Below are 26,252 nucleotides of genomic sequence, written 5' to 3' on the forward strand. Positions count from 1 at the left end.
CTTGGATTTAATGTATACATAACATCCAAAATTTGTCAGTCACCTTGGATTTAATGTATACATAACATCCAAAATTTGTCAGTCACCTTGGGTGTAATGTACACATAACATCCAAAATTTGTCAGTCACCTTGGATTTAATGTATACATAACATCCAAAATTTGTCAGTCACCTTGGATTTAATGTACACATAACATTCAACACTTATCAGTCACCTTGGGAGTAATGTATACATAACATCCAAAATTTGTCAGTCACCTTGGATTTAATGTATACATAACATTCAACACTTATCAGTCACCTTGGGAGTAATGTATACATAACATCCAAAATTTGTCAGTCACCTTGGATTTAATGTATACATAACATCCAAAATTTGTCAGTCACCTTGGGTGTAATGTATACATAACATCCAAAATTTGTCAGTTACCTTAGGTGTAATGTATACATAACATCCAAAATTTGTCAGTCACCTTGGATTTAATGTATACATAACATCCAAAATTTGTCAGTCACCTTGGATTTAATGTATACATAACATCCAAAATTTGTCAGTCACCTTGGGTGTAATGTATACATAACATCCAAAATTTGTCAGTTACACTGAGTTTAATGTATACATAACATCCAATACTTGTCAGTTACACTGAGTTTAATGTACACATAATAACCAGAACTTGTCAGTCAACTTGGGTTTAATGTATACATAACATCCAAATATAATGTACATAAATGCTAAGAATATAAAAGACCAAAGTTTTCAAACTATAACATATTCACAGGCTACTTAAGATGTTTTGTAATATTAAATAAACCCCAACTTGCCCGTGCATGTAACTGTAACAGTGTAACTGAATCAATGTTAAAGATAACAGTCATTAAGTTACCAAAGTTTACCCTAAATTGTATTAAAAAATTAATAAGAGCCTTAATGAAGATAAGTAAAACAGAAACAAATAAAACATTGATTTCATAATTCTAACAGAAGCAGTTTTAAGTAAATGCTCAAATCTCTGAATTAAACCATTCTCCCAAATTAATTTAAAGTGTGAATTTTTGTTTCATAAATCTCTAAATTTGCAAACACTTAAAAGTATATTACTTCAGCTTAATGCACAATTATACCCAAGAAGAAAACTAAAACACAGACTATAAAACCAAGTTGCACGTTGACACACACTTTTTTTTCTGTGTAACAAACACAGCCTAAAACCAAACTTTCAGTATACGATACACAACTATTAACTACTACACAAAATAAAATGCAACTGTGTATTCCGACTGATACTGGCTAAAATAGCACAAACCTAGAACTATTCCAGTTTGTATTATAAACACTCATCTTCCCAACTTTTAATAAATGTTCTAATTATTTATGTATTATTAAAATTACTGTTATTTACTAAACTTTCAATACGAGTGTACTAAAATAATTAAAAATATTCCCAAAACAAAAATATAACAATGTACTTGAATTAACAAGGCCCAAGTAACTTAAGTTTAACAGATGCTTCATATTACTTATAACAATTGTGCATCCTTTAAATATGTCACTAGTCATTACGTTAATTTAAAGAGGGCACTGTGATGATTGGCAGGTTCCAAGATTGTACTGTTATATCATTAAACATACCTATGCACTATCCCACAATACATGTATCACTCCCAAATCTGAGCAGCAAAATTTGGATTTCAAGAAACTCCTTTACAAATTATTCACATTAAAATCCATTTAATACATCAAAATTGTGTGAATATATAATGGTAATAAATCTTAACCATTCTGTAAATAATTGACACATTGTGTCTTATGCATAATTTAAAACAAGACTGACATGTTGAATATTGATTCTACCTGGGTGTTTGTCTGGGTACAAATCATGAACAAACAAATCTAGGGAAGCTGCTTGTATGTTGAACTTATATCAGTACAATTTGGTATTACGTTCGATAACACAGTTATCATTGGCAGTGAAAGAAATGAAAAGTGCACTATTGCACTTTGGTAATGCATAAATAAAATTAAAAATATTTTGTATCACCCTTCAGTGAATCCTTATGAAATGAGTATCAATTGTACACTATATCCAGGCACGTTCCTACTGAAAGTAAAGGTTTTCATTCCTGAGTTAATGTGTAATGTTCAGTAACATTTTAATTTGTTATAAAACATTGAACACAGTTAACAAACTTATCCATTTCCTCAATATTCCTTTCACTTTTACACCTTTAAAATATTATTGATAAAAAAGTAAGTGCACAAATCAAAAATGCTACAAGTTAGGAAGTACATGTAGCAAAAAGCTTAAGTTCAGTGGTTTGTTGTAATTCATAAAAATGAAATTCTGAAGTCTGAACTGAAAGTCACAACTGAAAAATGGGTTTTATTTTTCTTCAAAGTACTGTTTTTAGTGAAATAGCACTAATGGAGGACCTTCGTTGTTTGCTGACAAAAATTTTGACAGGTGCTTTATAATGGTTGTACAATTATCAGAGCACAGCAACTCCTGCCTCGCATCGGCTGGTCGGCATATGAGTACTCTCTGTCCATGAATTAGTCTCAGGGTCGTAAACCTCAACAGTGTTAAGAGTCACTGGAGCAGAAAATTCATCACTTGACGTACGCCCCCCAATAACAAGAAGTCGCCCGTTTACTGAGATGACCGAGGCACCTGCCCGTGCTGTTTTGACCGAGGTGACTTCAGTCCATTTGTTCTAAAACAAAATATTTTTAGAGTGAAAGCTCTTATCATTAACAAACAAAAGGAATTTTTTATGTTGAAAAGCTTTGACTTTAACATTTTTTCTTAGTTATGATGAATTATACAAAAAAGTAAGAGTCATTTGGTGACAATACCTGGAAAATATAAGTTGTGGCTAGCACAAATCTTATCTTAGTTCCTGTATTCTATTCTGAGATAGCATGTCTAAATGTATGACACATACTATTCATAAAGTTATAAAACAATTTGTACATAGATATAATGAATACCAACTATTACAAGTGAAAACTTGTGTGCAAGTATGAGATGGCAATGCCAATTCCAGAAATAATTATCATTGTTTTATCAAACCTTTTCAAAATTAGAAGATACAAATAAGGCACTTAATAAATACATAATAGAAGGCTTGCACATAAGAAGTGTTATAGTTTTGAAATAAATGCCAAAATGTTCAAGTAAGGTTAACAACACACTTGTGACACATACAAAGTATACATATCAACAAACAGTCTGCAGCACACCATGGTGTCAGAACATGCTAGTGACACATACAAAGTATACATATCAACAAACAGTCTGCAGCACACCATGGTATCAGAACATGCTAGTGACACATACAAGGTTTACATATCAACAAACAGTGTGCAGTACACCATGATGTCAGAACATGCTAGTGACACATACAAAGTTTACATAACAACAAACAGTGTGCAGCACACCATGCTATCAGAACATGCTAGTGACACATACAAAGTATACATATCAACAGTGTGCAGTACACCATGGTGTCAGAACATGCTAGTGACACATACAAAGTTTACATATCAACAAACAGTGTGCAGCACACCATGCTATCAGAACATGCTAGTGACACATACAAAGTATACATATCAACAGTGTGCAGTACACCATGGTGTCAGAACATGCTAGTGACACATACAAAGTTTACATATCAACAAACAGTGTGCAGCACACCATGGTATCAGAACATGCTAGTGACACATACAAAGTATACATATCAACAAACAGTGTGCAGCACACCATGGTATCAGAACATGCTAGTGACACATACAGAGTATACATATCAACAAACAGTGTGCAGCACACCATGCTATCAGAACATGCTAGTGACACATACAAAGTTTACATATCAACAAACAGTCTGCAGCACACCATAGTATCAGAACATGCTAGTGACACACAAAAACTATACATATCAACAAACAGTCTGCAGCACACTGTGGTATTAGAACATGCTAGTGACACATACAGTGTATATATATCAACAATTATAACTATTATGTTATAAAATAGAACAATAGTTCTTGTTATGTGACACAATCATGAGTTGTGTATTATGTGTGTTTGGTATTAGGTGATATTCTTACTAGTCAAAGGTTATAATAATGGATTTAATCCCCGTGAGAAATTTCATTCATTTTTAAGTAACCTTAATAACCACTAGATGTCATACTTTAATGGCTGGAAGAATAATACTGTAACACATACAAATCAGTATGTTAATTTTTTTATTTTTTTTTTAACTTGCAGTCTTTGGATTTTGTTCCTAGGTCTACCATTTCTCTAACTGCATATAAATCTTTATTGTACCATATTTGTGTGAGTTGCGTAGAATTATTTAACCTTACAGTGCCTTATTTGTGTGATTTACGTAGATTTAGTTAACCCTAGAGTAAGTTATTTGTGTGAGTTATGTAGATTTAGCATGTCTAAAGATGGTCCTAAGAACAGGATCAAACACTTTCAAATAAGACTGTAACCTGCTGTAAACCAATTTATAAACATTCTAAGAATATATTGTTCCGTAAGTTCAAAATGTTTTTGTACCTCTTCAATGGAATAGCGCTCCACTGTCCGTAGAGCTGCATGGGAGTTATTGGTTCCTCCCACAGTATATATCTGATCGTGTAACACTGCAACTCCCACGTAGGCACATCGAGTGCTGAGGGGAGCCAGACGATTCCACTCTCCAGTAACAGGATTGAAACTTTCAACGAGGTCCAGTTCTGTACTCAAAGCACTTAGCCCACCAATTATGTAAATTAGTCCTGAAATGTAATTCAGACACTTATCACTAGAATAATATTCTTACAACTGATTTTGCAACACTCGCACACATAAGGCACAACCAAGACTGTGTGCTCACTGGCAGGATAAGACTGATTTAGGCCAAAAACAGATTATTTTAACTTATGAATGGTCATTTCTATATGTATATAAAAGAGAGAGGGAGAGATTTCTCAGGTTCAGGAAGTCACTTCACAATTCCCATGAATTAAATGATATTCTAAACTGTTGATTTTGATAGCATTTTACACTAGATGGCAGTTTGGTTAAACTTGTACCATGGTGGGTCTAGTCAAATGATTCACTAAATGCAATACACTTGAATGACAAATACACACACATACACACTTCTGTTCAGGAAAATATTTTTTTAACTATTGAGTTTTTAACATTTGGAAAAAAAAACTTATTTAAGTAGTTCACCACCATTAGAACTGTTTTTTTTTTAATTGTTTGTCACCAATATATTTTATTAACTTATAAACATTGCCACCCAGGTGAGTGTAAGAATATATTCTACACATACAACTAAACAAAACACTATCTAAACATACGAAAATAATTAATAAAATCTGGAGACAATGGACAATCTTCTATACAGCAAGAAACCAATGTTACAAGTTTATATCCTTTTAACAACTGGCTTGACTTATAATGTATGATAACTTTCAACAGTGTCTACTTGTTGACGTTTCCACACTAAACTTGGTGTATATGTTAATATTCTTGTTATAAACAGAAATAACGACTAATAGGAAACATTCCAAGTTGGATAAAGAACACAACAGAAAAATACATTTATATGTACAACCCAAATTAATTTCCATTTTTATATTTTTGGTAATTTCCAGAATTCTGCAACATGGGCTTCAAAAGTTACAGAACCATATTTTCGTAAATACAAATTCCTTCTCTACCCTTCAGTGTTCATTAGAGCTCAAAAATTAACTTATTTTGGCAGTTGGATTTTAAGAAGAATATAGCCATTTATTGAGAACACAACCTGCACACTGCAGTGATCAACAAACTTGGGAATTCATTGACAAGTTGCACCACTTAAGTTCTCTTATAACATTTATACCAGTGTGTGAAAGTACATTGAGTTACTAACCCAGCATATCACCATCTGTTTTTCATTCCATCATTATTCACAGCTACTGATGTTAGACCCCAATCAGGCTGTACCATCAGATACTTCATTCATCATTATTTACAACTACTGATGGTAGCCCCCAATCAGACTGTACCATCAGATACTTCATGACGTCGAGAAAACCCACTTGTAGAGAAAAATATATATGTAAAAATGGCTGGTATGGGTAGAGAAAACTTTATGTAGAGGAACGAACAATGTTTTGACCTTCTTCGGTCATTGTCAGGTTCACAAAGAAAAAAAGAGGTAACTGACTGATAACTGACCACATGTTTGAAGGCGGTTGTGTAACTGAGTGTCGGAATGTAGAGGGCGGTGTTAGATGTTTGAATATATAATTTTTATTTATTTTATTATATATTAATATAATTGGTTTATTTTGGGTTTAAGTTGTTGTATAAGTAAGGCTTCTTTAATTTTGTGTTTATGTTTGTTTCTTTATTTAGTATTGGGGTGTTTTCTATGATTATGTTGTGTTTATTTGGTCAGCTATCGGTCAGTTACCTCTTTCTTTCTTTGTGAACCTGACAATGACCAAAGAAGGTCAAAACATTGTTCGTTCCTCTACATAAAGTTTTCTCTTCCCATACCAGCCATTTTTACATATATATTTTTCTCTACAAGTGGGTTTTCTTGTCATCACGGAATATTATTTCATCACAGCTATTGTACAAGAAGTGTAAGCCTTTGTGTTGTATTTGTTCTTATCTATGTAACCATTATGTCAGAACTAACACATTACACCACTATTAACAGTACACGCTCATACAATCGTAGAGAAACTAAGAAACTTAAACCAAAAAATTATCATCAGAAGAAATGACATCTTCATCAATGTAGAAAGTAACAATTAACCATAACTTTGCAAAGGTAAAACTTGCAAAAATTTTAATACGTACACATACATTATCCAAAATTTAGAGAAAAAACTACTTAAAGCCATGTTGAACACGAAATACAAAGACCTACATGACTTACAGAAACAAAAAATGAGCCGAGACCATTAACTGGCATGCTGCATCAAACCAGAGATTTATGGACTTATACAACAAAACATAAACCAAATCAACACTAGGAATGACAGGGGGCAGAAAGAACTGACACAACGAAAAACTAGAAAAACTAAGATGTAAACAACAGAAAAGACACCAACACGACAAACTGTTGACTAACCTCATAATTAACAGATCAGACCAACAATTAAACACAGACGAGATACCTATACTTAATAAAGGACTCAACTTCACAATAGACCTAGGTACATTCCAACCATAGAAATCAAAACATGTTTAGAAGATCTAGCCAGGAGACTTGTGATACTTTCCAAAGAAAACAAAAACAACAAAATAACTACCAACAGAAAGAAGACAATTTTGACATTCAACAGCCAAACTTTGCAGAAAAAAATTAAAATATATATTTTCCAGAAACACCTAGAAACAACATCTTAAATGATTTTTTCAAAGAATTGTCTCACAAAACCATCAACATAATTTCACAAAATAGAAAACTAAAAAACAACCTTACAAAAAGAGACATTAATTCCATTAAAAGTCTTTAAACAAGACAAAAACATAAAAATTCTAAAAGCAGATAAAGGAAACACTATAGTCATAATGAACACGAATGAATACATCCAAAACATGAAGAAAATTCTATCAGACACAAACAAATTTAAACCAATACACACAAATCTAGCAAAGACACATGAAATGCAACTAAACAAAATACTACTAAAAATGAAAAAAGCCAACACAATTTCAAAAACACTTTATTCCTACCTATGCAAAACTGACCCACGCACACCAAAAATATACTGCATCCCCAAACCTCATAAACCAGATTCTCCACTACTGCCAATAATGTCCACATATGAATACTTTAATTACAATCTTGGCAAATACTTAGCATGGGCATTCTCCAAATATGTAACATCAGCCAGCACATTCATCAAAGACTCTTTTAATTTCAAGTCTAATCTTAATCAACTTAATCATAAAGCCTTAATGGCCAGTTTCAATGTTATCCCCTCTTTACAGAAGTCCCAACCTCTGAAGCCTGCAAGATAGCCTTAGAACTCTATATCTGAGTCCCTAACCCATAACAGACATTCCCAGCAACCAATTAACAACCCTCATAGAATTCAAAATGATGAAGACAAACTTCATGTTCAACAACCAAAACTATATACAAACAAATGGCCTAAGCATGGGCAATCCAGTATCACCAGTTCTAGCCAATATTTTTATGACACAAGTTGAAACACAAGCAATTAACACGGCATTACATCCACCACTATACTGGTATAGATATGTAGACAACACGATTGCGGGATTCACATTTACAGAACACACACTTAATTTTTTCAATCACATTAACTCTATACATCCAAACATTAACTTCACATGTGAACAAGAAGAAATCAAATATCATTTCTTAACCTCAAAATTACAAGAACCGACACACAATTTAAAACAGAAATTCACCAAAAAATCACCCATACTGGACTACACATTCCTTGGAACTCAGCACATGAAACAAAACAAAAACTCAACATACTAAGAAACCAAATAAACACAGCCATAAACCTATACTCACCAGATAAAATTAACGATGAATTAGACAAAATAAAACAATACTTCATGAACATCAATAAGTTTCCTCCACAAACCGTAGAAAACATTATACGCACACACCTAGACAGAAAGCAAAATCAACTAACAAAAGTAAATATATCTCACGAATCAAAAAATCACGAAACCATATACTGCTGCATACCATATATTCCCGATATCAGCAGAAAAATAACCAACATTTGGCAAAAATTAGTAACAAAATATGACATTCCAGTTAATACCAAATTTATTCAAAAACCAGGCACAAAACTGAGGTCTATAGTATGTAAAAACTACACTGACAAACACCACACCAACATTATTTATAAAATACAATGTAGCAACTGCCACAACTTCTATATTGGAGAAACAAGTAGAAAAATGGAAACCAGATTCAAAGAACATAAAAAGTCACCTTCACACGTTTTCGAACACTGCAAGTCAAATAAACATAACATAACCATAGAAAACACTCAAATACTAAATAAAGAAACAAACATAAACAAATTCAAAATTAAAGAAGACTCATACAACAACTCAAGCCCAAAATAAACCAACACAAAGGAACACCTTTATACCTATATTAATAAATATAATTAAACATCTAAGCATGCCCACTACATTCCTACACTCAAATATACAACTGCCTTCACACATGTGGTCAGTAACCCTTTCTTTCTTTGTGAACTTGACCAAAGAATGTTAAAACGTTGTTTGATCCTCCACATAGAGTTTTCTCTACCCATACCAGCCGTTTTTACATATATATGCCAGATACTTCATTCATCATTATTCACAACTACTGGTGGTAGCTCCCATTCATACAGTACCATCAGATACTTCATTCATCACTATTCACCACTACTGATGGTAGCCCCCAATTAGGCTGTACCATGAGATACTTCATTCACCACTACTGATGGTAGCCCCCAATTCGACTGTACCATAAGATACTTGATTCACCACTACTGATGGTAGCCTCCAATTAGGTTGTACCATCAGATACTTCATTCATCATTATTCACAACTACTGGTGGTAGCTCCCATTCATACAGTACCATCAGATACTTCATTCATCATTATTCACAACTACTGGTGGTAGCCCCCAATTAGGCTGTACCATCAGATACTTCATTCATCACTATTCACCACTACTGATGGTAGCCCCCAATTAGGCTGTACCATGAGATACTTCATTCACCACTACTGATGGTAGCCCCCAATTCGACTGTACCATAAGATACTTGATTCACCACTACTGATGGTAGCCTCCAATTAGGTTGTACCATCAGATACTTCATTCATCATTATTCACAACTACTGGTGGTAGCTCCCATTCATACAGTACCATCAGATACTTCATTCATCACTATTCACCACTACTGATGGTAGCCCCCAATTTGACTGTACCATAAGATACTTGATTCATCATTATTCGCAACTACTGGTGGTAGCCACCAATTAGGTTGTACCATCAGATACTTCATTCATCATTATTCACAACTACTGATGGTAGCCCCCAATCAGACTGTACCATCAGATACTTCATTCATCATTATTCGCAACTACTGGTGGTAGCCACCAATTAGGTTGTACCATCAGATACTTCATTCATCATTATTCACAACTACTGATGGTAGCCCCCAATCAGACTGTACCATCAGATACTTCATTCATCATTATTCACAACTACTGATGGTAGCCCCCAATCAGACTGTACCATCAGATACTTCATTCATCATTATTCGCAACTACTGGTGGTAGCCACCAATTAGGTTGTACCATCATATACTTTATATGTATTCAGACTGTACTATCAGATACTTCATTCATCATTATTCACAACTACTGATGGTAGCCCCCAATCAGACTGTACCATCAGATACTTCATTCATCATTATTCGCAACTACTGGTGGTAGCCTCCAATTAGGTTGTACCATCATATACTTTATATGTATTCAGGTTGTACCATCAGATACCTCATTCACCATTATTTACAACTACTGATGGTAGCCCCCATTGAGATTGTACCATTAGATACTTCATTCATCATTATTCACAACTACTGATGGTAGCCCCCAATCAGGCTGTACCATCAGATACTTCAGATATTCAGGCTGTACCTCTGAAAGCATGCAGTACACATGGAGTAAATCTAAATGGATGCACCACATTCAGAACATTAAGTCTCCTCTTTATCCAGCGAATACATGCCAACAAACAGGTGGCTGCTCTGTGTATGTCTTCACCTACAGGTGGGTGGTCTGTGTATGTCTTCACCTACAGGTGGCTGCTCTGTGTATGTCTTCACCTACAGATGGCTGCTCTGTGTATGTCTTCACCTACACTCACAGCCACAACCGTGAATGCTAACAACAAAAGGGGCAGGATGCATTTCATCGATGACATAAATAAATGTGGCAATACAGCAATATAACTTTACTGGTATCATACGATTTACATTTCTTCACAAAATTTGGCCAACGTTCAGAACTTGCCTGCATGAGACAACACAAGTCATACAGAGATTCTCTTCATAGGCTACATAAGACAGCCCATAAGAAAAATACAAGTTGCAACCACAGGCACCTAAAGTCACCTTTAATAATATAACTAGTCACTTGACATGGATTATTACTTTCATCTAAAGTCACCTTTAATAATATTAGTGAATCAATATGGATTACTACTTTCATTTAAAGTCACCTTTAATAATATTAGAGAATCAGTATGGATTATTACTTTCATTTAAAGTCACCTTTAATAATATTAGAGAATTAGTATGGATTATTACTTTCATCTAAAGTCACCTTTAATAATATTAGTGAATCAATATGGATTACTACTTTCATTTAAAGTCACCTTTAATAATATTAGAGAATCAGTATGGATTATTACTTTCATCTAAAGTCACCTTTAATAATATTAGTGAATCAATATGGATTATTACTTTCAATAATATTAGTGAATCGACATGGATTATTACTTCCATCTAAAGTCACCTTTAATAATATAAGTAGTCACTCAACATGGATTATTACTTCCATCTAAAGTCACCTTTAATAGTATAAGTAGTCAGTTGATATGGATTATTACTTCCATCTAATGTCACCTTTAATAATATAAGTAGTCAGTTGATATGGATTATTACTTCCATCTAATGTCACCTTTAATAACACAAGTAGTCAGTTTATATGGATTATTATTTCCATCTAATGTCACCTTTAATAATATAAGTAGTCCGTTTATATGGATTATTACTTTCATCTAAAGTCACCTTTAATAATATAAGTAGTCAGTTGATATGGATTATTACTTCCATCTAATGTCACCTTTAATAATATAAGTAGTCAGTTTATATGGATTATTACTTCCATCTAATGTCACCTTTAATAATATTAGTGTATCAATATGGATTACTACTTTCATTTAAAGTCACCTTTAATAATATTAGAGAATCAATATGGATTATTACTTTCATCTAAAGTTACCTTTAATAATATTAGTGAATCAATATGGATTATTACTTTCATCTAAAGTTACCTTTAATAATATTAGTGAATCAATATGGATTATTACTTTCAATTAAAGTTACCTTTAATAATATAAGTAGTCAGTTGATATAGATTATTACTTCCATCTAATGTCACCTTTAATAATATAAGTAGTCAGTTGATATGGATTATTACTTCCATCTAATGTCACCTTTAATAATATAAGTAGTCAGTTGATATGGATTATTACTTCCATCTAATGTCACCTTTAATAATATTAGTGTATCAATATGGATTACTACTTTCATTTAAAGTCACCTTTAATAACACAAGTAGTCAGTTTATATGGATTATTACTTTAGATATTTTTGATGTCAAAATACTACATCTATAGTTTCTTACAAATTAGGATCTTAAATCACTACTAGTAACAAACTAGAATACAAAATAAGAACCTCCTCATATCTGTTTATTTTACTGAGATATGGTTTATGTGCCAAATCAAATGTTGTTCCCTTCTTCACCTCCTATTTTTGAAAATAGTCCTTTAAATTCACTTTCTTCAATATATGACACATGAATAACCACCAATCAACAACTTAGAATGTTCCCAGAGTAATTTTCTCAGCCATTTCAATCTCTGAGAAAGCTACCATGTTCTTTTGATCCAAGATTTCAATGAGGTAGGTTATGTCTTTAGTTTGCTCAGAGTTTCATATTTTTTTAAATATAAATGGATCTTAGTTACTGAGGTCAGTTAATTACAGTAGAATTCTGTGGTATCAGCGTAGTTATTTATGATTATTTGGTTAATGAATTGTGTATATTCAAACTAAGAAAAATTTTGTTTGATGTGCTGCATATGTGAAAGTTTAAAAGGCTAAACAACCTAAGTCAAGCAGTAAATAATTTCAAAGTGAGAAGACATAATTGTTTGGTTTACTTTTTGATTTACTGTTCTGTATTTTAAGAAAAATAAGTTTAATAATTTAGTTCTAAATAGTAATAATCAATATATATAATGTATAATAACTGAAATGTGACTGTGTATTACAAAATACAAGTCATTAAAACACAGCTAAGATAGGGAAGACTAAAGGTCAGTTTAGTATCACTGGATATGTGACATGACTGCATGTGCACTTCGTCAATACAAGTTATACAATGTAAGCTAGGCATAACTGTAAGGTTAAAGTTATAATAAATATACAATGTTATAAGACTTAAGCTACTTAGACTAAACGTTTGTATTTTTATGTTATAATATGCAGTCATTCTAGCACAAGAAAAAAGCATAATTTATATTTACTTCTTAATTATTTATGATGGCTACAAGGCTGGTCAAATGACAGAGTATGGAACATAACAAAACAAAGTCTTACTGGAAACAAACATTTGAAATGTGTTTTACAGATTACACAAATATCATCTGAGATTTCTGGGACAAAGAATAGTTTTTAATCATCACATTAAATCACACAGACTATTTTCACAGATATATATCTGGTAAAAATATTTCATTAAAATATCTGATTCTTTCTATTCAAAATACTTGTACTCTAAAGTTTACCAAATTTTATGAAGATAAACATTGTATCAAAGTTATCGTGCAAATACTATACTTGTGTAAATGAACTCATGTGTAGTATACCAAGTTTGTTAATAATATAAATAGTCAGCTGATATGGATTATTACTTCATTTTTATTTATTAAGAATATTTTATTTTCTTATTTATAAACTAATATATCTAATGCAGAGGTTTCTAGCTTGTTATCTGTACACTAATTGGTCTTATATTTATTCACTATTTGAATACACAATACTTTACATTGAATAAATAATAAAGGGTTTCTAACATCAGAACATCTTATTTTGAGGCCTAGTTTCTTATGAACATTACGTTTGCAGCCAGCTTTTCTGAAAATGATTCCTACTTGACTTACAATTGGCCTGAATATTCATAATCGTACTTGGATTATCAACAGACCAAAACAATGTTAGTGTCACTTGCTGGTGATTGGTTAGATGCTACAGGCAAAACTCACTGGCAAGCTTACTACAACTAATTTCAAGCTCTGATACCATCTTGCCAATTTGCTTACATCAGACATTAGTTTTTCGTGTATGTCATTCTTGAGCAAGACACATCAAACTCAAAGATACCACCACCACACAACGTTTATTTCCTGTTGTTCTTAGCACAAATACTAAGGTACCAACTTACCTTGATAAGCAACTACACCCATAGCATATCTGGGAATGCTCATTTTTCCAATTATAGTCCACTTATTAACTAAAGGATCGTACTGCTCCATTGTGTCTCCAATTTCAGCTCCCACCCATCCTCCAAGGGCATACAGGTAACCATTCAGAGCACAGGTACCTAAAGCACATCGAGGCAAGTTCATACTACAAATCATGGACCACTGATTGGACACTGGATCATAAACTTCTCCATTACTAAATATCAAACAATCACTCTCACCACCTATGACATAAATCAAGTTATTAAGTACTGCAACACCATGTCCACTACGAGAATGAAGCATGGGCGACAACGTTTTCCACTGACATTTAAACGTTTCCAATCGTTCAACAGTCACCAGTGTGGTGCTCTCATTCCATCGTCTTCCTAATTCACGATTATAGCCACCTAACACGTACACACATTTCTTAGCACACATTCGAGGCTGCAGACGAACATCGTAAACCTGACCTAGACGCCGTTTTGCTTCTACTAATCTCATTTCTATTCTGTGATTTTGAAGAGATTTTAACAAAGATACTTTCAGATTCAGATCTGGACATTCTTGAGCATAAGAATCGAGCTGTTTTATGGATATAACAGGCAAACGAACAGCCTCCAACAGCTCAGAGACGTACTTTTGTCGATGGGTGACATCATGAAGTATCCACTTCATGGTAGCTTGAAAAACTTGAAACTCACTATCGATGTTCAAGCCTTCACTCCTTAAAAAGCTTTTTAGGGCATCCTTGGGAAGTTCACAAAACTCATCTTCCTGGATGACCTCAATGAAATTTCTCTCGATGTACCTCTTGGCTTCAAGCTTTAAGTTTGTGCAGGCATGGAGCTCGGCAAACTGACATATACCTAAAAAACAACACTGAAAATCATGCAACAGTAAATCACTTTTCAAGAAGCAGTTTTCATCAACTGAACTCGCAGAATCCCGTTAATGAAAACACCTTCGAGTATTTTATTTGCCTTACACAAATACAAATGTCTCTCCAAAATAGTGAATTTAACAATTAGCTAGAAAAGAAAAAAATATCCCAACTGTGATGCTCTATTTCTTTTGCACATGATTTTGGCTCTAAAAACTAGAAACTCATTACTAAATATTATCTTTAACCATCTCATTCTTTATAGTATATTTATAATAAGGTGACTTGATGGATGCCATTAAAAAAAAATTAAAATTTCTATAACATTTGAAACAAAAGTAATTGTTTCACTTTTTTTTTCAAGAATAGTCATAACACTTAGAAATATGAAGTATTTACAACTTTAAGAAAAAGCTGCTTGACTAAGCAATTACAAACTTATGTTGAACAGTAACCACGTTTCTGAGAAGAAAATTATTACAATATTTTTATCCAATAACTAATAGAACATGACTTGGTACATCCTACAGAATAAACCCACTAACAACCTATTATTGTCTATTTTAAAAAAACATAATGATAACAAATAAAAATGTTTAGTAAATTGCAATTCAACTGATTTTAAGGTCTTTTAATTTTCTGAGAAAGTCCCTTTATAAAAGTTAAACACACTTTTATTTAAATTTTACCCCCCTGGAACAAAGACTTGAAATAATGCTCAGAGCCATTTGTAAAAAACCAGGTTCCTCCAAATACACAGTAAAATGGCCAACTTTAAATTATAATGTACCTCTAGTCCAGTGGTTCCCTTAATATATGGTGCAGAAGGGTCTTAAGTGTTGCAGAATATTTGCAATTAATAAGTAATTTTTGTTTAGTAATATAAGTATTACCAATTTAATACATGTTTTTTATTTCCTTGAAATACACTGATGTCTACCTGTCTTAGTCAAGGGGTTACCACTGAGCATGCAATACACTTATTTACATGTGACACTAAATGTTTGGGACATTAATAAGAAAGAAGTTCACGGGACATGTACATACCTACTCACAATAATTTGTCGTTAATAAGAAAGAAGTTCACTGGACATTACATACCTACACACAATAATTTGTCGTTAATAAGAAAGAAGTTCACAGAACATGTACATACCTACTCACAATAATTTGTCGTTAATAAGAAAGAAGTTCACAGGACATGTACATACCTACTCACAATAATTTGTCGTTAATAAGAAAGAAGTTCACAGGACATGTACATACCTACTCACAATAATTTGTCGTTAATAAGAAAAAAGTTCACGGGACATTACATACCTACACACAATAATTTGTCGTTAATAAGAAAGAAGTTTACAGAACATGTACATACCTACACACAATAATTTGTCGTTAATAAGAATGAAGTTTCCAGGACGTGTACATACCTACACACAATACTTCATGGTTAATAAGAAGTTCATGGGACGTGTACATACCTACACACAATACTTCATGGTTAATAAGAAGTTTCCAGGACGTGTACATACCTACACACAATACTTCATCGTTAATAAGTTCATGAGACGTGTACATACCTACACACAATACTTCATGGTTAATAAGAAGTTTCCAGGACGTGTACATACCTACACACAATACTTCATCGTTAATAAGAATTTTCCAGGACGTGTACATACCTACACACAATACTTCATCGTTAATAAGAAGTTTCCAGGACGTGTACATACCTACACACAATACTTCATGGTTAATAAGAAGTTTCCAGGACGTGTACATACCTACACACAATACTTCATCGTTAATAAGAAGTTTCCAAGACGTGTACATACCTACACACAATACTTCATGGTTAATAAGAAGTTTCCAAGACGTGTACATACCTACACACAATACTTCATGGTTAATAAGAAGTTTCCAGGACGTGTACATACCTACACACAATACTTCATCGTTAATAAGAAGTTTCCAGGACGTGTACATACCTACACACAATACTTCATCGTTAATAAGAAGTTTCCAGGACGTGTACATACCTACACACAATACTTCATGGTTAATAAGAAGTTTCCAGGACGTGTACATACCTACACACAATACTTCATCGTTAATAAGAAGTTTCCAGGACGTGTACATACCTACACACAATACTTCATCGTTAATAAGAAGTTTCCAGGACGTGTACATACCTACACACAATACTTCATCGTTAATAAGAAGTTTCCAGGGCGTGTACATACCTACACACAATACTTCATCGTTAATAAGAAGTTTCCAGGACGTGTACATACCTACACACAATACTTCATGGTTAATAAGAAGTTTCCAGGACGTGTACATACCTACACACAATACTTCATCGTTAATAAGAAGTTTCCAGGACGTGTACATACCTACACACAATACTTCATCGTTAATAAGAAGTTTCAGGACGTGTACATACCTACATACAATACTTCATGGTTAATAAGAAGTTTCTAAGACGTGTACATACCTACACACAATACTTCATCGTTAATAAGAAGTTTCCAGGACGTGTACATACCTACACACAATACTTCATGGTTAATAAGAAGTTTCCAGGACGTGTACATACCTACACACAATACTTCATGGTTAATAAGAAGTTTCCAGGACGTGTACATACCTACACACAATACTTCATGGTTAATAAGAAGTTTCCAGGACGTGTACATACTTACACACAATACTTCATCGTTAATAAGAAGGTTCCAGGACGTGTACATACCTACACACAATACTTCATCGTTAATAAGAAGTTCATGAGACGTGTACATACCTACACACAATACTTCATCGTTAATAAGAAGTTTCCAGGATGTGTACATACCTACACACAATACTTCATCGTTAATAAGAAGTTTCCAGGATGTGTACATACCTACACACAATACTTCATGGTTAATAAGAAGTTTCCAGGACGTGTACATACCTACACACAATACTTCATGGTTAATAAGAAGTTCATGGGACGTGTACATACCTACACACAATACTTTATGGTTAATAAGAAGTTTCCAGGACGTGTACATACCTACACACAATACTTCATCGTTAATAAGAAGTTCATGGGACGTGTACATACCTACACACAATACTTCATGGTTAATAAGAAGTTTCCAGGACGTGTACATACCTACACACAATACTTCATGGTTAATAAGAAGTTTCCAGGACGTGTACATACCTACACACAATACTTCATGGTTAATAAGAAGTTTCCAGGACGTGTACATACCTACACACAATACTTCATCGTTAATAAGAAGTTTCCAGGACGTGTACATACCTACACACAATACTTCATCGTTAATAAGAAGTTCATGAGACGTGTACATACCTACACACAATACTTCATCGTTAATAAGAAGTTCATGGACGTGTACATACCTACACACAATACTTCATCGTTAATAAGAAGTTCATGAGACGTGTACATACCTACACACAATACTTCATCGTTAATAAGAAGTTCATGAGACGTGTACATACCTACACACAATACTTCATCGTTAATAAAAAGTTTCCAGGACGTGTACATACCTACACACAATACTTCATCGTTAATAAGAAGTTTCCAGGACGTGTACATACCTACATACAATACATCATTGTTAATAAGAAGTTCATGGGACGTGTACATACCTACACACAATACTTCATCGTTAAGAAGTTTCCAGGACGTGTACATACCTACACACAATACTTCATCTTTAATAAGATGTTCATGAGACGTGTACATACCTACACAGTTTGAAGGGTGTAATTCCTTCTGCAAAAAAGAACAGCAAGCAGAAACCACCTGTGGTATTTCCAACATGTTTGCAGCAGCAAGCAGATCTTGAACATTTTCTTGAATAATCTTAATTTCTCCTAAATGATACAATATATAATAAAAACAGTAGAAACATAAATTAAATCCAACGTACACAAAAGGTTACAGATCATATTATCAAAGTCTGCCACAACAACAAACTACTTTGTCTTACTTAAACAAAAAAAGAAATTCACAGAACTTTTGTATTAGTTGGAAACATTTAACAGTTTGTGGTCAGATATTGTGAATGTACTGTCCTCCAACCACTTAACTGTTGTCATGGTCATCTTTAATAAACCACTACCATATCATGTGTCAACACTCACAATACAGATAATGGGGGCCTTTTAAAAACACATTTTGATAGATATATTAAGTTTACATTATTTTCTAAATAATTTTAACAGTAACAACAGTATATAACTTATCAGTATCTTCAGATAGGAGTTGAAACTCACAGATTTTAATTCTGCTATCTGAAACCAATATGGTGCGACTTCAAGTGGAAAATAGTTTTTTAGTTGAAAACAATTTATACACAAAACAAGGAAATATAAAACCCTATAAAAATTTACTCACCAGAATATATGAACTTCAGTAACTCACTAAATATCGAGGATGAGATGCCCTGGATTTCAACACGTTTGTCTTGTTGTTCTGCCAACCCGCTGCTAAACATAGCTTCAAAGTAGGGGCTACTGGCAGCAAGAACCACTCGATGTGCAAAAAATTCTTCATCAGCAACAGAAATTATTACGTCACTAAACTTTCTGTTTTCTCGCAGTTTGTTAAGACTTGTTAGGATGGAATTTATGTAATCCCAAGAATGAAAATTATGCTTAGCAGTTCTTATATCGTGTTCTGCCGATGGACGATAACCTCCTCTGCGCATTCTATACCCTGGTCTGGTACCATTGTTCCTTCTCGTGTAACCATTTGAAGCCATTCAACTGTTAAAATGACAAAACAGATCATTTAATACAATAAATACATGGTACTGTTAGATTGTTTAGTACAAGAAATACATGGTACTGTTAGATTGGGCCAAAAATATTTACAAATATTAAAAAAGAACTTTTTTTTCCTTTGTGTGAAAAGCAACAAGGCTTTAGAAGTATTTACATAAGTTACCTAAAACCTCAGAAGATTTTGCATTAAATGTTTATACCCATTTTTGGATACTATTCAAGTCAGCAGAGTGAGAAAAAAACTTTCTCTCAAAGGTACTTATTTCTTTTAAATCTTTAACTAATTTCCATGTATTTATTAATATTTTCAAATTATTCTAATGCACGTACATGGAGATTACGAAATAATCACACTAGATGACAGTGGTATGTTTGTACTCGGAATTACAATTATTTTTAGATTAAATGTATTTCAAACTATAAAGCAAGAAACTTCAGGTATTTCTTCTGTTTAGTTTTGGAACTTTTGGTAGTTTATATTACTCCAATAACCATCAAATTTATTTGTTTACAAAACAGCATGATTCATCTGTAGACACATCCTTTACAATCTAGTCAAAATCCCAGTACAAAATATTAATTTGGTATTAAATCCATCATTGTGCTTACGATACAATAATTCACCTTATAAACAATCAAAAAGTACACCCTACTGGTATTATTGCTGGGTATTGAATACCTGTAATCACCAATTATCTTAATTAATGTTATGCACACTAATGAATTAAATTAACTGTTATAAAGATAGTCAACTAATTAAAATTACAATTACTCCAGGTTATCAAAATATTTCTCTTATGTTTGTTGTTAAACCAAAGTTAAAGGGGCTGTGCCCGACCTAAGTTTAGCTTTATAAGCTGTTCTCTTATGTTTGTTGTTAAACCAAAGTTAAATGGGCTGTGCTCTACCTAAGTTTAGCTTCATAAGCTGTTTTGTTTGAATTTTTACTTTAAGTTTATTAAGCATCAGTGATTTTTGGGGGGCCAGGGGGGCTCCTGATTCAAGGGTCTCAGATGCTCTCCCTTTCTATGGAAAAGCCACTAATATTATCTGACACTGTTAATAATTTTAAACTGTTAACTAGGGAGAAAGAAACTGTGGCGGTACTTGGCACAAACTTTTTTTCTTCTCAAATTTCTGATTAGCTGGTAGGACCCTTATTCATTTGTATGTACCATGGTTTAAGGAACACTGTATTAATAGGTAAATGAAGCCATCTATTAACTGGTTAACTGTATTTGTCCAGCTCTACTGGTATGAATTTTTATTTCTTGCCAAAGTTTATAAGTTTAGCTTAACTGTAGTCTAACAAAGGGTTAAGTAACATAACACATGTAGGAAAACAATGAGGTTAAGTTATTAAATGCCAATCATTGTATCAATATTAACCAGAAAATTAATTTAAGTTGAGGCATATTTCAAAAATTGCAAATATAATTTCAAAAGAAACTTTTAATTACGACAGTCACAAAATTACATGCTCTTTATTGTGAGAGAGATTTATCTTACTTTAGAAGTAGAATGATTCTATAACATATCCATAAAATATAATATTTGTCCAAATACACTTGGAAAGTTAAAGCAACTTTCACATTAAACTTCTGTTACATTCAAAGACACAGAATAAATGTAAATAGAAATTTAAAACTTTTATAAAATAAATAATAATTTAAAAATTACTAAAAAACTAATTATTTTTATATATAATTTTAATATATAGCAACCAATAGCTGAAAGATATTTTGTAAAAAATGTTTTCTTTGGCTTATATTCCTTGAAAATATATCAAAAACTAACAATAAATCTCCACAAACAAAGAATAAAAGTACAACCACATTATTTTAGATATAATTTCAGTTGAAAATAATTTAATATATAATTAAGTACAAGTGAGATACTAAAAAGTTTTAACACAGATTCAATACAGTAAAGAAACACAATACGTACCTGTACGTTTGCTCAGATACAACATTCATGTACAAAAGATACCATGCACATCTCTGCACAAATGTTAATGTTTTGGAAAAAAACTGGTCTACCTAGAAACATATATATACAAAAAAGTTTTAATAATACAAATCAAATTTATTGACAAGCAACATTAACTTATAATCCATTTCAACTACTTAAAATCATGCCATGTAATTTTTAACTTTGTACAGTACTGAGTTTAGACACAACTATAACTTTATTTCCTGTGTGTGTATCCTTTAGGTGTAAAAATTACATGTATGTTAAAATAGTGGAATGAAAAAGATAGATATAAAATCAAACAAGAAGGTCAACAGGATATAACCTCAGAAGGTCAGACATGTTTATTCTTGGAAAGAATTATTCACTAGTCTATCAAAAACAGAGTAATGATGATTAACTCAATCATCTACGAGAATCAGTTACATTGACTAGTATTAAAAAAAGATGTGATTTATTGAAATTTTAATTAAACCAATTTATGTTACAAGAATATCCAATTAATCAAAATTATTTTCAGTTATTACTATTCTGAATTAGTATTGAACTAAATGAAATATTATCATTACACTTGTTTGTTAAGAATTTTAAATTAATCCAATCAGTTTAATAATTTACGTACTGTCACTAAGTTCATTGTTAAGCTTTTCCTAAAATAGATAATGAATAAACTCAATTTGTAGTGTTATTTCTTAAGTAAATCATGTAACAATAATTATTTTTTTAGCCACATCATGAGAACTGATTTGTGCAATGATAACTCAATTAATAATGCTCAGCTCTTCCGTGATGATGAGAAAGTGAAAATGTATCTCGAGATGGCTGGGAGGGGTATTAACATTTTTACTAATAAAGCAGAGAATAATCTTTAGACCTTCTTAGGTCACAATGTTGTTCTCTATTTTAATCATAGTTTTAATGTTCAGCTAACAATAATTTTGAAACAGATAACTGTCAATTTTCATTAGTGTAAAACAACTATGTTTGATACCATTATGTAGTAAATAAAATTCTGAGTAAGTGTAATTTACTCTAACAATCAGGCTGATTGCCAACTAACATTTGTCTTCAACAGAGCAACAAGTAACAGTTAATGATCACTCACAGACCATCTTACAACAAGAAACTACACTGTAATTTGATTAAAGTAATGCTTCATTTAATTGTAAATTGTGTAGATATGAAGGCTGGACTAATTGGTCCTGACCAGTTAACAGGTTATGTCTGCTTCACAGCTCACCCCAAATATGCAAGTCAATCCAACAACACTCTCTCATTTCATTAACACTTGAGTGACTGAAGTATCTACATAGACAAGAGGCCATATAACATTTATAACTTTGTTAATATTTATATGGATAAAACCAACTCATAATGTATATGTAGTACATGTATCTAATACCTGGTGAAAAATATATTTGATAGTGGAAACTACTTTAAAATCAATAATAGTGGTAGAGCACTACAATTAATAATATTCAGTATTCCAGGTTACTTGGAATTATGTTAGGAATATGTCTTACAAGAAGGTAACATAATGCAGACTATGCTCCAATTACTGGCTGAATCTAATACCATTTATTTATTAGGTTAATTAATTTGTCCAGTATAAAATTTATGTCACCAAATTAGTATTCATGTCTTTCAACATTATAATTTTTTTAAAGTTAAAACTAAAAATTACATGAAGGTATAATTTTTTTTATTAAGGACTCTACCATGAGTAATATGCATTAATTTAAAAACATACATTTTAATATTGGCAAACACTTTCAGTTTACATTTTTAAATACATGCAAAGCTCTTATTCACTTTGTAACAATTCCAAAGTTTATTCAAAAGCATTATGAGCTTCATATACAGTGATATTACTGATAATGCAATAGAAAATGATCTGATGTAAAACAGTGTACTCTGGAATAATTTAACTGATGACAAAAAAAAAAAAAAAAAAAATTTTTAGAAATCACTGTTTGAGTTTGAAAATTAAATCAAATTGTTCTTCAAAAGTAATTTATTAGTGTGTTGGATGTTCAACATTTAACTCTGTTTCACGTTAATTAATGCAAGCTAATTATGCTACCTTTTTTAAATTTAATAAATATAACTGTTGTTGGTAGCACTGCTAGTGTAGTAACATAGTAACCAGTGCTTCACATTCATTGTTTCAACTTTTAGTAAAAAATCATAATTCCAAAATCTTGACTTAGAACATTTATGATAATCAGTACACACTCCAACGAAATTTAAGACTAGTACTAAAGTTTACCTTGAATACAGTGTTATTCACCATCATAAATTATATCACATCTTAAAACACGATACTTACAAACCATTCTAAACGTATACATAAACCTAATCTTCGTTACGTCCACCAACTTTTTCACATTCTCAGTAGCAACGGCAGCGCCACTAATTATAACAGCTGTAAAAATGAAATAACTAAAGTGTAAAATAATAACCAAGATTCATTGTTACGAAACAGCAATCTTACACGTAACTAAATTTCGCCAATTTAACATGTTCTATTCAGTCCAACTTTTGTTTATGAAAATAATACACATGTATAACTTATTTTACTTCAGTGCATAACACGTCAGAAAACGTTTAACTTAAAGTGACCTTCAGAAGGTTAAAGTTTAGCAATATTTGGATTAGGAAACTTCTTTTCACATAATTTCAAGTTTTATGTATTATTTTGGGTGAATCACAATTGATTGTTAATCAAGATTCCTTACGTGTAAAAAAAAAATTATCGTAAAGCTGTTTGTCATCTTCCAAAAGAAGTAAAATAAAGTTTTGACCTTTCATTTTATTGACTTAATATTAGATGCTTTTAAATCGGATAAAGACAATAACAATGATATTAAATTTTTAATTGGATATTTAACCATTCATTCTTTGAGTGGAACTGAAGACAAAAGCAATTTCTTGCTGTTTCACAGGAATCTTAAGAAAATGTTTGTTTGTTTTGGAATTTCACACAAAGCTACTCGATGGCTATCTGTGCTAGCCGTCCCTAATTTAGCAGTGTAAGACTAGAGGGAAGGCAGCTAGTCATCACCACCCACCGCCAACTCTTGGGCTACTCTTTACCAACGAATAGTGGGATTGACTGTAACATTATAACGCCCCCACGGCTGGGAGGGCGAGCGTGTTTGGCGCGACTCGGGCGCGAACCCGCGACCCTCAGATTACGAGTCGAACGCCTTAACCTAGCTTGTCATACCGGGCCTCTGAAAAGGAATAGAGATATTGTCACATATGAATATAATTATAGTCCCTCACTGTTTTGGCGGTGAGCCTACGGATTTACAATGCTAAGATCAGGGATTCGATTCCTCTCGGTGGTCTAAGCAGATAGTCCGATGTGGCTTTGCTTTAAGAAAACACACACTAGATAAATATAATAGTACTGTCTGTTATCATCATGAAAGGTTTATTAGATTCATACAGGGATACATACAAACTGGTAGTTTTGAATTTTGAGTTTTTTAAACCACTATTTCACCTCTTGTGGACAGCTCTTCACCGTATTTAGTTCAGGGTTCATTAAATCCGTAGGGAGATACAATCAAATTTTCAGTTTTGTATTTCTCATTTTCCGATTTTTATGAGCGTTTTCTACCACTACCTTATCTCTTATGCATTGATCTTAACTGAATATGTGATGAAGGTTTGTTGTATCTATCCGAAGATACATGTAAATTTACGGTTTCGCATCTTGTGTTGCATAGTTTTATTTTATTTTATTATTACAATTACATTAAAAGGAAACAACTCTTCATGTCTTAAGATAACCTTTCGTTAATCATTAATTTACATAATTTTCATCCATGGGGTTGGTGCTCCAGCTAGTTTTGAATAAAATAAATATCAACAGTGAAATCAACATAAATACAGAAAAGATGTATCAATCAGCGAGATATCAATGCTGTAAGCTATATTTCAACGTTTTATTTTAAATGTTACATATAGGAAACATGACATTAAGTAAGTTTATAAAACAAGTTATAGAATAGCTAGAATGTTCGGGAATATTAGTAATCGAAATATTTTGAAAAGCGTGTAAAACATTTCTACACTGTAAGAATATGAGATTCACTGAACCAGTTTTCAATTGATAGAGTGCAATCCTTCTGTGAAATATGTAGTTACAGTAAAGCATTTCAATCAGCTTTAACTGTAGCGTATAATCAATTACTCAACCAATAGCCATACAATTATAAAAGTTTATTTGTCAGCATATTGGTACAGTTAATAAATAAAT

The 26,252-nt window shown here is 32.4% G+C and overlaps 1 protein-coding gene across 2 annotated transcripts; it reads right to left on the reverse strand.

Annotated features, from left to right (window-relative positions):
• Positions 1 to 24,445, reverse strand: LOC143248523 (actin-binding protein IPP-like). Of its 2 annotated transcripts, none has more exons than XM_076496947.1 (7): positions 24,312 to 24,445; positions 21,959 to 22,050; positions 19,623 to 19,993; positions 18,971 to 19,099; positions 14,301 to 15,188; positions 4,572 to 4,792; positions 1 to 2,715 (listed from the first exon to the last, which is right to left on the reverse strand). In XM_076496947.1, exons 3-7 carry the CDS (start codon positions 19,987 to 19,989, stop codon positions 2,491 to 2,493), a joined length of 1,830 nt encoding a protein of 609 aa, XP_076353062.1. In that variant the 5' UTR covers positions 19,990 to 19,993; positions 21,959 to 22,050; positions 24,312 to 24,445; the 3' UTR covers positions 1 to 2,490. The 2 variants fall into 2 exon arrangements, with proteins under 2 accessions (XP_076353062.1, XP_076353063.1); XM_076496948.1 differs by having other exon boundaries at positions 24,252 to 24,352.
• Positions 24,446 to 26,252: the final 1,807 nt, after the last annotated feature.

Source organism: Tachypleus tridentatus, chromosome 4 (assembly GCF_004210375.1).
Source record: "Tachypleus tridentatus isolate NWPU-2018 chromosome 4, ASM421037v1, whole genome shotgun sequence".
In the NCBI taxonomy this organism is placed as follows: Eukaryota; Metazoa; Arthropoda; class Merostomata; order Xiphosura; family Limulidae; genus Tachypleus; species Tachypleus tridentatus.